Source organism: Wolffia australiana, chromosome 12 (assembly GCF_029677425.1).
Source record: "Wolffia australiana isolate 7733 chromosome 12, ASM2967742v1".
NCBI lineage: Eukaryota > Viridiplantae > Streptophyta > Magnoliopsida > Alismatales > Araceae > Wolffia > Wolffia australiana.
Window position 1 is genome coordinate 11373056 of NC_135846.1, and position 13115 is coordinate 11386170.

The 13115-nt window shown below is 41.1% G+C and overlaps 1 protein-coding gene across 2 annotated transcripts; it reads left to right on the plus strand.

Moving 5' to 3' along the window:
• The first annotated feature begins 186 nt into the window (after positions 1-186).
• On the plus strand, positions 187-11531 carry ARC3 (GTP binding protein). Of its 2 annotated transcripts, none has more exons than XM_078584020.1 (18): positions 187-501; positions 1369-1427; positions 1533-1594; positions 1738-1872; positions 2064-2112; positions 5241-5353; positions 5422-5493; positions 5703-5813; positions 7821-8002; positions 8306-8491; positions 8598-8689; positions 9015-9248; positions 9320-9381; positions 9554-9658; positions 10206-10343; positions 10423-10589; positions 10662-10731; positions 11383-11531. In XM_078584020.1, the coding sequence occupies exons 1-17, from the start codon at positions 215-217 to the stop codon at positions 10714-10716; spliced, it is 2109 nt and encodes a 702-aa protein (XP_078440146.1). In that variant the 5' UTR covers positions 187-214; the 3' UTR covers positions 10717-10731; positions 11383-11531. The 2 variants fall into 2 exon arrangements, with proteins under 2 accessions (XP_078440146.1, XP_078440147.1); XM_078584021.1 differs by having other exon boundaries at positions 10662-10726.
• The last annotated feature ends 1584 nt before the right edge of the window (positions 11532-13115 follow it).

The following is a 13115-nucleotide window of genomic DNA, read 5'->3' on the forward strand; positions in this document are numbered from 1 at the left end:
CGGGACCGTTTTTTCGTCCAAGAAGGATCCAGACAGGACGGTTTTTTCGTCCGAGTGGACAAAAACCGTCACGTCCGTTCGTCTCTGGACGAATTTTCGTCCTGGTTTCCGTCCCGTCCCGTCCGCGTCCCTGTACTATACCTTCAGTACAACTCTACAAGACCTCCATCGCTGTTCTGAGGAAGACGCAATCTTCATCTCCGTGTTCTTCGCCATGGAAACTCTTCTTGGTTTGCGCTGTTCTATCGCGGGATTTCCCTTCGATCTTCATCTGGCCATCGATTATTGCCCAAGTTTCGTCTCTTTTGGCGCTGTTTATCCCGGGAAATGGCGATACCGGCAAGTAGGATGTCGGGCATCTGTAACTTCCAGGTCGGATGAACTGATCGGGCAGTTTGATTCGAACGTGGTCGATGTCATCGCTATCGGGAGTAGAAAGGAAGCTTTCATAGACTTCTGCCTGAACTCCTCATTTGGGACTTCTTCTGGAGTGCGCTTTTGGTATGTTTTCCATCACCTGCCTTTTGCATTAGTTCTTCGGAGGTTGATTTGTTTGTGTGGAATAAAAATTTTGTAACATGTTGGTTTTGATGGGTTGGTGATAATCGACTTGGTTCTGTGGTGTTGGCATTGCAGATGGGAATGGTTCAGGGCTGCGGGTCTAAATTTTCCTTCAGGGCCTTGCGAAATTTGAGTGTTTAGTTAACTAATTACTAATTTAATTCTTATTCTCGCCGAGCTAAGTATTTAATCGCCGAGTTAATAGTTTCTTAAGACAGTTATATCGGTAGATGGACTTTGAAATTTGATGAAATTACGGACATCGCTCTTTCAATTTATCACTCTATGGGTAACCGGGGCGTTTATTCCTTAAACATTAATTCGTACTTTTGACTGTTCATTGGAGATTGCACGTTAGTTCTATCTTTTCAAATGCAGTTTTACGAATGCACAAATGTCTAACTCTCTGGAACCGAAATATGGACAATCACTTTCTGAAACTGTCGTTAAAAATGGAAAAAAAAGTCATTAAATTATTTAAACTCTGGCATGGTCTTTCTTTTGGTCAGTGCTTCCTCTATCGCACCTCTTTCCTAAATACTTCTGTGTGAGAACGTTAAACTTATTATGTTTGAGATATCGTGTAAGACAATTATGTCAATTAGAAAACCGTTTTCTTAGTTTCTTTTTTTGCTCTGGCAGCTCATTATTTGCATTCTTCTCTTCTCTTGTTTTTTCTTATCTTTTCTTGTTGTAAGTTTGTCTTACATGTGCTTTAAGAATTTTCCCAAAATTTTGACATAATTCGACCACGGTTTGTTTTCAGCTGCTCTCTTTCATCACAATAACGCGCACTTAATATTGTAGGACAATGAATACGAGGGATTCCTCAAAGGTGCAGCTATCACAACGAGGTTCTGAAAAGGGTATATCCTTAAAACAAAAAATACTTCCATTTCGGTATCCAAGAATCTTTAGATGATGCTTTTTTCTTTCTTTTGTGACACAATTCTGTTGCATCATTCTCATAGATGCTTTACAGAGGACGCTTGAGTTTCCACTCCTGCTGAAGTCCCCGATGGCCACTATCCTTGTTTGTACATTTCTCACTTACTCTCTCATTCTATACATGAAATTTTGTTAAAGTACACATCATGCCTGAATCTTTAAAGTGGCACTTATTCTTTACATTTTCATTCTATAATGATTTTTTTAATTTCAAACCATTATTTTCAGGTCGCCAGTGCAGGAGTTGATAGAGAGCACATTCCCGCGATAGCTTTTCTTAATGCTGTTAGATCAGCTGGTGGTCTTGCAGTTGCCGTTCTTCTTAGACCATTCAGTTTTGAAGGACAAAGACGCCAACAAGAGGTCATACTAATTCCAAAAAAACCTTTTATTTTATTGTGACCCTTGAGCATATTGGATATCGTCTTTGGGTGGCCAATTGATTTACATACCAATAAGTTTTCTTTCATTTTATCTAGTTTTATGTAAAATTAATATTCGAGGCATTTTTTTGTTCTTCCACTCATAGCTTATCTACTTTTACGTCATGACAGGTTGATGATTTGTTAAAGAGCATACAGGAATCATCAATTTTTTACAGCGGTAGGTGCTTCGCATGAACTTGATTTGGGGCTTCTTGATTTCCTTCCACTGTTTACTCTTTTGATAGAAGCTGCTGGATTTTCTATCAAGGACTTGAGAAGAAGAATTGGATGGTATACTTTTATTCGTCTAATCTCGTGATAGTTGTGACAGTTCTATCTTGAGAATGATCTCCAAACATGGGAAATCAACATAGAATCCATGGATGGATCTCAATGAATCTTAAACAGATAGAAACATTGATTAGGAAAGAAAGATAGAATGATCCCCGCAATAGTCCTCCCCCCGGCCATGACTCCCACTGCTGCTCCTGTATTTGGGTCGCTCCTGACCAATTAGCTCTGACTTCATTAAAATGGATTCACAATCCCCTTTTTTCCCTCCAATTTGTAATTAAAATAGTCTGTCGTGTGAGCTGATCCTCACATGCATCTAACCGTTGGGCCTTTCTCCTGTGCCTTCCGTGATATGTTATTGACAAGAACATATACTAGAACCTTAAGAACTCCTCTATTGAAAATTTCTTGCCTTGAATTGCCAACTAAGTGGATCATCTGAATGGAACCTTGGAGAGTTATCATTGATGAAAGGCAGTTTCTGACATATGTCGTATTAATACGGATCCTGTTGACTTGAAGTCATCCATCAATAGGTTTTCAAAAAGTCTACATCAGTACCCTCCCCTTTGCGTTCATCTTTTCCCCATGATGTAAAGCTGGGAGCCTGTTACGAACCAGCTGGTTCGTATCAGGGAGAAGACAAGAAGGGAGAGAGAAGGTGCCGGGATGGACTACGGCAGGTGGGGGCAGGCGGAGTGGACGTCGCCTACGAGAGGGGTCTGGCAAAATGGACATCGCCGGAGGGAGCCAAACACATTCTGGGATACTTCTTGGCTGCCTTGTCAAGGGAGGGCTGCTCTATTTAAAGGAATTACAAAGAGGTCCAAATGACCTAAATGCCCCTATTGGGCTAAATGATGAAAAATACCCAAGATACGTTGGGGTCGTATCAGAGTCACTGTCTATCCAGCTTGGCTCTTCTCATCTGTCGTTGCGACATTTTTTTGACAGAAGATCCTGGTCAATGATGAATCTTCTAAGACGGTCCTTCCCCTTATTGGCTACTGGAGAAAGAAGCTAGCAGAGGGGCACAGCAGGAGTCTGGCTCTATCCATGGAGACATCTCCATAAAAGCCTAATAAAGATATTGTTAGACAAAATTCAGGCCTGCTCTTCCCTTGATGTTCCTCCAGCGCTGACAAACGACCGCTGCAGCGGCTCGGATTTGTGAATAAGACGAAATACCTCTTTACTTGCTGCCCGACGTGGTGTCAATATCAGCCGGTCAAATACACAAGCAGGCCCTCTAACTTGAGTGACTTGTTCGCACATGGGGATAAGTCGCCTAAAAACAGGTCATGTGGGGCACTCAAAATATCTTAAAATAAAACAAACCATGATGGGCCACTTATACCATGCGGCCCATTTACAACACTTAACAGAAATAAGAAACTAGAATTTTTTTTATCAACACCCCTTGGTTATGGATGTTATTCATCCGTAAATTGCAGGCCAGTAGAAATTGTGGGCTATGCAATTTATTTTTCCATGCCTCAGGCTCTAGATTCTTGATCGGCCTGTAATGGCCAATCTCTCTCCAAATGTCATGGAGTTCATTGTCATACTCTGCAACCAAAATCTCCTTGCATAATGCTGGTTGCTCTTGGTACTGGCTTGTATATCCTCCAGACACTACTTTTCTTCACAGACCCCTTATTAAAATGATCCCAGATTTGCTTTGTAGTTTTTTGGTACAGACACTTTCTGATTCTGAAGCCTGTTATGGTGCCCTGCAACCAGGCATGCACGCTTGCGCCTCTCGTTTTCCAGGCTTCAAACTGTGGGCTACTTGGGATCCATTGTCTCTGTAAAATTATCGCTCAAACATTTGTTTTCCAAAATTTATTCCACATAATGTCTCCAATCCATCAGATTGGAGCCATTGAACTTCGGAACTTCTAGAACATTGCTCTCCTGCTCTAGTCCAGAAACCTGATTCAGCACTTCAGAGTTTGTTGAAACAGTAGCTTCCGCCATCTTGGAAACTTGTCTAGGATTTCTGCTTTGACCTTTTGGGCTTGGTCGTTGGTGCCAGGCCGCCGGTCACTCTCTGCCAAGTCGTATGTCATCCTTTTAGGGCCAATAGGAACCCCTCCAATCGTATTCTTCTCTTCTGCCAGTGCCGCTTCAAGCGATGAACCTGACTCTCCAAGACTAGGGTAGCACATGCTTCTAGTCCCGTGTTGTACCTCTTCACTCCGTGAGGACAAACCAGATCTCGGGGAAACACCTGATGAAGGTCCCTGTGACAACCCCAGGTGCTCTGGTACCATGCTAAAACTGAGGTGAAGCTCTGCTTCATCGCACTATCTTCTGGCCATAGTTATGTACAACTTACCAGGTGGGGTTAAGGAGGAAGAAGACCAAAAAGGACCGCTAATCTTATGGTTGCCCCATATTTTTTGGGTTACTAGTGGCCCTAGTTAATATCAAGCCGAGAAAGTTCTAGAAACAACAAAAAGCGATGGTTATCTTTAACTGTTTAGAACTATAGTTCGAGACCGTTCTTGATACAAATAACGATGTAGCAGGCTCTAGATGCCAATCGGCTGACAATACCGGTGGATGGACAAAACAAGGGAGAAGAGATAGAGAACCAAACTATCTTTTACTAGTTCTTTGCTGCCCTCCTAAATGGAGTGCCACCTATTTAGAGAGAAGTACATGTAGACTGGGTAATGACCAAAATGCCCCGAGTTGGCTTAAATGGCAAAACTAAACCTAGACATGCCAGGGATTGTGTCAGCGCAGCCGTTGATGAGATGCTATGTTTGTTTCATTACGATGGATCAAGACTTAAACCAAAATTGTGAAGAAATTCCAGAGTTTTAAAATAACTAATCACAAGGAATACAGGGGCAAAACATATTTTCTAAAATTAAGCAGTTCATCTGTTTATATCCCAAAGATGAAAATATTCGTGTTTAACTATAGTCGTGCTTGTGTTTTAGTGATTTGTATTGTGAAATGGTCACTGATGCTTACCTGTCTATGTCCTCTTTTTTTAAGTGATGGAAACGGAAATTTTACTCAAGACTGAGGTGGAGACCCTTGCTGAAGCTTTGAAGAGTTCACACAACGCTGTATTATTGACTGTTTGTGCTGTTTCTGCTCTAGCTTCAGTGAGTAAATACACCCACATCGTCTTTTCTCACTATGTCAGCTAACTCTTAACATATACATCATCCAGGAAGTAAGTCAGAAACTCCTGGTCTCGCCAAGTGAACAAATTATGGAAATTAGTACTTCACAGATTGTAGAGGTTTATACTCTGAACCCTCATCTCAATAGTAATTTTGTGCCGATTTAAACATCTAACAGGCTTATTGTCGTCTGTTATTTTTGCTTGCTCTTTCGTGGTATCATTTTCATGTAAATTATGAAAGTCCGATGTAGAACGTCGTACCATTTTCACTAGTTTTTTGTACTCCGCTCCTTGAATGTGTTTTATGAATTTTTTGGCATATGCAGCTTGTAAAATCTTATCGGGAACTGAAAGCTGGGTTTGGTTCGGGTTACAATATTGAATCATCTATGACAAATGCTGCTCTTCGTTGCCCCTTACTTGCTGGGGGCTTGAAGGTTATTCTAACTCTCTGCTCAGTAGCATTTATGTTATCAATTTCCCAGTTGACTTTCTTTCTTTCTCTCATGCTCTTTCTGAGATCGGTAAATCACCAAGTTTTAGGATGTTATGTCATTGTGCTTAAATATTTCTTTATTCATCTCTCTTTCCATTTTGCTCGGTGCCTAGATTGCATCATGTATGACCACGAGCACCTCACATGAGATATAATGATGCTAAATGAAATTTCAGTTTCCACTTTTAAGTTGTGCTTTTTTTTTTTTGAAAAGTGACTTAAGGTGGTCACCCGACAAAGTGGTAACCACCCGGAGTTACATGTGGAGATAGTTAAACCCTCCTCACCACCTGACCAACCTCTCTCTTAACTGATTTACCCCTCTAGCGAACCTCTCTCTGAACTCCCAAAAAACCTCCTCTGACGTCACATTCGGCCCCAAGGGCACTTGGGTGGCCCAGATCGAACAGGCGACTGGGCACTCAAAGAATAAATGGTTGCAGTCTTCATCACCATTTGTGCATAGAGTGCACGTCGCAGAGGTATTAGGATACATCCTCCAACGGAAGACGTGTGTCATCAGCCTCTTGTGTAGTAAGAGCCAACCAAAGATCTTAACCTTTAATGGAATCTTGAGGCGCCAAATGGCCCGACATGCCTGGATTGTTGATTGATCCTCCGCTCCTTGGCATAGCTTCCTGTTGGCCTTCCGAACAGAAAAGGAAGTGTCTGTCCAAGTCCATCCGTCTTGTTGGCCCTGTCTTGGCCGCCACTGATACAAAGCTTGTTGCATGCCTAAGAAGTCTGCCACCCTTTCATCTGAGAGAGCACCTTCTACCATTGGATTCCATTTGTTGTCCCAACATTCTGCCACTGTGGCATCGCGGCATCTGGCCTGCGCATAGAGCCGAGGAAATGCCTCCTTCAAAGGGACGTCCGAAGACCATGGGTCTCTCCAGAAGCGAAATAGGAGCCATCGCCAAGTCGGGCAGTGAAAAAGTCTTTAACTTGGGGGAAAATCTGTCTAAGGCCCTGCCAGAAAGGTGACATTCCTTTGCCTGGGGTTGCTTTCTCATCCCAGTTTAAACTCCAACCATAGCTGTCGCCCAAAATTTGGATGGCTAGGTCTTCCCGAGGGTGCATAAGCCGTGTCACCCATTTTGTTAGTAGTGCTGTGTTCATGCGTTTTAGGTGGAGTACACCCAGGTCTCCTAGGTGTAGAAATCCAGTTCTGCTTTTTGCTGGCATCTTTCCTGTTAAAGTTTCGTGTCTTCCATGACGACAGGATTTCACCTGTTTCTGACGATAGATGTTTCTAGGGAACCCTAGGAGAGTGAGGAAGAGGACAAGAAAATCAAGAAACCAAAGTAACAATTTGTTGTATTCTCTCGGGATACCTTGGTTTATATATATGCCAAGCTGTACATTGACATAAGACTTATAATAGCTGGCCCGTTAGCCTTATAAAGGAAATATATTGAAAAGGGAATAAAACAAAAAGGAATTATGACAATGTTTCTGCTGACTGTGTGAATTAAATCTCTTGACCACAGAAATAACCAATTTGATATTGATAGGATCCCAGCCGGATCGTATCGGGAACTGGCTACCCCTGGCAGGGTGGACAACGCCGAAGGGACGGAGAGCGGTGAGGAAGTGGTGGAGTGGACGTTGCTGGAGGCAAGGGGCTTGATGGAGTGGGCGTTGTCGAGAGAGGAGAGACTACTGAAGGGAAATTCAATTAACAACTCATGTCCTGCCTTCCAACCAGGAGGGCTACAAATTTAAAGGGAAACGTCAAAAAAATGCAGAAAGACTATAATGCCCCTAGTGGGCTTAGTGGATCGTAACAGATATCTACTTGTACACCCATGCAATTGCAGTTTTCATCCAAGAGAATTATCACTTTCCTGTCTATCTCTCACCCGTAGATGGACAGGTTTCTTTACTATGTTTGTTTGTTATCTTGGTAATGCCATCGCCACTAATCATTGTCATTGATTTGCAGGACATAAATGGAACCGTTATTCTTACTCTGTCATGTGCACGCGAGATAGAAAGAAATGAGGTTTCTGAATTTGCTGCTGCTTTCCGTCAAATAACAGGCTTCCTTGGGGAAATCATTTTCTCAGGAATCAAGGAACCAACCTTAGATCCTAATTTAGTGATAACTACCCTCTTCATTCTTGGGTATGTTTTCATCCCTGATCTTTAATGTCTGTGACTAGTCATCTTCATTGTTACCAATCCTGCATTTTTTAAGTTCATTTAGTGGGTCATAAAGCCCAGGTTTCAGGCACTGTAATTGTAGTACACATCCTATATTTATCTTCGGATGATTTGTTCTTTTCAAAGCACATTAGGCTTGTGAGATTAGCTCAGAGTACAATATCACACTCTAGAGGTGCAATAACTAAGACTTATTTACTATGAGCAAAATAATAAGAGTTAATGTTTTATCCTTACCTTTGTACTCTTGTATGATTCTATCAGGTGCAATGAAGCTACATTTCCTCCCAGAGGGAGTTTCTTATCTAGTCTAGCGTCCCATTTTCGATTTTTTTCTTCTATAATACTAAAGGAACCAAATATTGCTGCATCTGCTGCCACATCTAAGAGTGTTGTAGCTGATGATTGTGATCTTCTCTTGGATGAATCAAATGAGGAACTTCAGATCAAGTGAGATATTCTCTCTGTTGTGATCTTCCTTTCTGCAACATATATCATTTTGATTATCACCCTTTCGTTATGGCCACTTATGATAAGGGTTTTACGAATCATGCAGTACATCAAGTGGATTCTCTAGCTCTAGTGTCAACTCATCAATGGAGCTCAAAATAGAGTCACCTTCCTCAGTATCCCGTGAATTTGATGAAGGTACCCTCTCTCATTGAAGTAGGGGTGTTCTTGGAAGGGTAGAGAGAGATTAAGAGAGAGAAAAAGATAGAAGAATAGTAGTCACAGGCCTAGGTCAGCTCCTGATGCCCCTCCAGGAGCAGCATTTCCCGACCCATTCAACTTCTCTGCTCTCCTCACGGAGGGCTACATCTACGTAAAGGGAAACTTATCTTAAACCTGATAAACTGTCCTGTAGGTATCATATGAAGAACGATTAGCTAGTGGAGCAGATACGTTGACGAGAATATATCACTTCCATTGCTATTAGCTATCTTTGTTAATGTTTTATTTGTATTCATAATAGATGAGTCTGGCCAAGAAGAACTGATGAGTTCTAGTGTGGGCCCGGGATTCAACATGGCTCAGCTTTGGGCTAAGGAGAGAGCATCATTATCAGGAAAAAGGCAGACCAACCCTAAGTTGAAAGACTTTTCGATGTCCATCGGGGTTAAATCTTCTGGAAATGATTCTATGGTCCCAGAGTCCCTTAGTCGCATGGATGTGGGAGCACTTGACCGTGTATCCCGGGAGCCATCTAGTAAAGAACACTCATCTGTCTTTGATTTTCTTTTATTGCTTGTGATGGTGACGCCGCGTCTCTCTTGACAGGGATGGACATGGAAATGACAAGGAAACGAGGAGCGCTCTCTGCTCGTGCCAAATCAATGCTGGTAAACTGTTTAAGATTACTAGTGCGCTGAGTCCTGTTTTTTAATGTCACCCGATTTTTTATACTTTTTTGTTGCCTGAACTCATTTGCTTGCGCCTGTGAAGCCCCCTGTATTTTTTTCTGAAAAGTAATGGTTGTAGTGGGTTTTCTGATTTATAATTTTCTTAATGCAGGAGACAGAACGAGAATCTGAGAAAACATGGACGCCGGTGATCCAGATGCAATTTAGGGGTGGCACTTACAAGGGCCGACATCAAGGTGGCCTTCCCGAAGGAAAGGTATCTCTAGAAAGAGGGAGGAAAAAACTCAATTATTTTTAGGTCAGATTTTTTATATGGTCTACCAAAAGGTGCAATCTTGATCAATTTTCAATTAACCAAAAGTTTGATCCACAATTGATCAGACCTGATCAATGGATCAAAATTTTTGATTGACCTGGATTTCAATTTATCAGAAGTTCTATCGGTTGGATCGACCATGATCCATCAGTTAGATCGATCTAGCTTGATCAAAAAGAGTAATTATCCATCAACTATTGATTTAGAAATAAAATATCTCCTTTTACTCTCCCTCTCTCTCGATCGAGCATGATCCATGTGTTAATTTATTTTCTGATATATCTTCAGTCTGCGATCTTTTTACCACTCTGCATTTCAGAAACTACTAATATAGGACTTATTGGTTTTTTGCCACACGGCAACCCCAGATTTGACCCATCGACCCAGCCATTTAATGGGCCAATTGGATCTAGCCAGCCAGTCAGTCTGATTGGTCATATTATATTCTTTAACATGGCCTACCTTTAATTGATATGTATATTGACAGGGTCGCCTCACCTTTGAGGATGGCAGCTTCTATGATGGAACGTGGAGGTCTGGTAGAAGATGCGGCCTTGGCACCTTCTGTTTTAGCAATGGAGACGTTTTCCAAGGATCATGGAGAGATGATGTCATGCATGGCAAAGTATTGTATCTTTTCCTTCAAAAAATAATCTGCCCTAATTTGTTTTATTTCTCCCTATTTTAAAATAAAAATATTCCAGGGATGGTTCTATTTTCATACTGGGGATCGCTGGTTCGCCAACTTTTGGAGAGGGAGAGCCAATGGTGAGGGTCGTTTCTATTCCAGCAACGGTAGCATCTTCTTTGGTAACTTCCGCAACGGATGGCGTCATGGTGATGGCCTCTTCATTGACTCTCAAGGATTAAGGTTAATGAACTCCATTTGAACTGTGCAATGAGCAAGAAAAGAAGGGATTCAAATTTTTTCTTTGTTTTTTAGATGGACTGAGAGGTGGGAGGATGGTGTTCTTGCAGAGAGGGTGAGAGCAGACTGACAGGTGACAGGTGAGGTATGTATGGGTTTCTTTCCCTTATCCAGAATTCTTTTTAGCTATAATAATTAGGTTGATTAATTCGTTTCGCTGGGTGAAATAGGAAACCAGTTCTCTACTTGGTGATGCATATTTTTTGCTATGATATGTGTGAAATTCATGGTCCCGAGAGAGGTTTTTCTTCTATAAATATAGTAGTGATTTTTTTATGAGTGTGTGACTTAGAGAGAGTGTTCTTCACTCCGTTGCATCTGGATTCATTGGTTTACTCTCAAGTGTTGTTCGCCCATCCCAACCCCGATATCAGAGGCCGATCTTGGGGCGGATGCTTAACCGTATCTCAGAATTGGGCTTTCCGATATCTGTACATACCGATTTCCCGATGCCGGCGATATCGGATATCGGTTGCTACAGTGCTGATATCCGATACTGTTATCCGTCCCGATAACGGCATCCATCCTCATCTCAAAGGTTGGCGATATCGGATATTGGCAGCGGATATTGGTGTTTTTGATATCGGAGATATGAATTTGAAATATATTTTAAATAATTTTTAATATCTCACTAATGTATTGTGAGTCATATATACTGTTCCTTTGAGTATTTATAATTATCTTGATGGTTTTAAATTTATATTTTGCTTTTAATATCATATTTTATCTGCTCCAGATCAAATGGGCTAGCATTCTCTCGCCACGAAGCACATTACTAGCCCACCTTACAAGTGGAATTGGTATTTGAGTACAGCGCATGAATTCTTGTAACTTTTTGACCACGGGTGCTTATACTACCGTAAATTTTATAATTTTTCCATATGAGACACTATTCCTCTACTTTTGAACCGATAACTGGATATCAGATATCATTATCTGGATACCATTCGTCGATAAGGATCTCAATATCTGATATCCGGATATCAGATTTTGATTTCGGTTTTCCAATATCGTATATCAGATGGGCGATCACTACTCAAGAGATCATTTCAAGTTAATTATCTTTTCCAAAATTAAGCTGTTCAATGTCCACTGCATTGTTTCTTGGATGAAAACACAATGTTACAGGTAAAATGACCATAGATCTATAGAGTCCAATCCCTGAGGAAAAAGGTAAAATCAAGTTGAATGACACAAGTCCCATACAGATACCACGGCTAATGACACAAGTTGAATCAAGTTGAATGACTTGTAACATGCTTTTGTATATACCACGGCTATTCTCATGTCCCAAAGTAATATTTTCCCCATCCTGGAATCCTGAGAGTTAAAGGATGGGGAAAGGCTAACAAAGCAGAGAAGTGTACGAGCCATGACATGAATAGACAGAAGATTAACAAAAATCAATAACAAATTAAAAGCCAAAAAGTGATGAGGATGTGAGATTTATGATGCATTCTCCTTGAAAATACAACCAGACACCTGCAATAGCAACAGGTGAAGAGGTAGATAGTTAATTTAATTATGAGGATAGGCTGGGTTTACCTGATACATGGGTTTATACATTTGACTTAATGAACCAATAATTAAGGTGAAAGGCAAGGAGATGGTGCATTCCAGGGCAAGTATGGTTGCAGTCAACCAGCAGTAGGATGGGTGTATCTGAACGGAAATGTCTTGGAATGATCATATTCTTCATTGGTCGTCCATGTGGTGAGAGATAAGACTTGACAAATATGTGTGATAATGGTTGGCCAAATTTCATTCAAAACAAATGAGATGGGTGATCATGAATGCCACAATGTTTGCATGGAGGGGAAAGGATGACAACCAAGGATAATACAGACACAACAATCACCTGTGTAGCCTCGGGCACAACTGCTATCCCAATCATGGATTTTCCGTCTTGCCAGTGGCAATGAAAGCAGAATACCTATAGAATGAGGGAGTAGTATGGGGTGGTTCATTATATCTGGAAATATGAAGAGCTTTGATAATAATTCGACGGAGAGTAGGTAATTGCTCATATGTATCATTAACTCAATCCATATTCAAATGGATCATTGATCAGACCACCTGGAATGATCCATGATACATATGGGGTGGTTCATCTCACTTAGAATTCTGCCCTCCCCAGAAATGTGTTAATGAATGGATCAGGCCGCGTCTAAAAGACAGCTACAGTGAATTCCATCTGCTGACATGATCGCTGGCAAGTGACGAACTCATCTTTGGGGTTTAACTTGTTCTCAATAGTTGATTTAATAAAAAGATTAAATAAGAGCTTGACTCTTAAAAATATAACTTGCTAGTAATGAGCAAGGGTTGTCTCCACAGGGAACAATTATTAAGGGATTAATGGTTTTTCAATGGTCACTATGGGATGAGAATATAGTTTATAAGATAAGAAATATATATAAATATGATGGTAGATGAGAACATGATAATAATATAATATATGTGAAACTG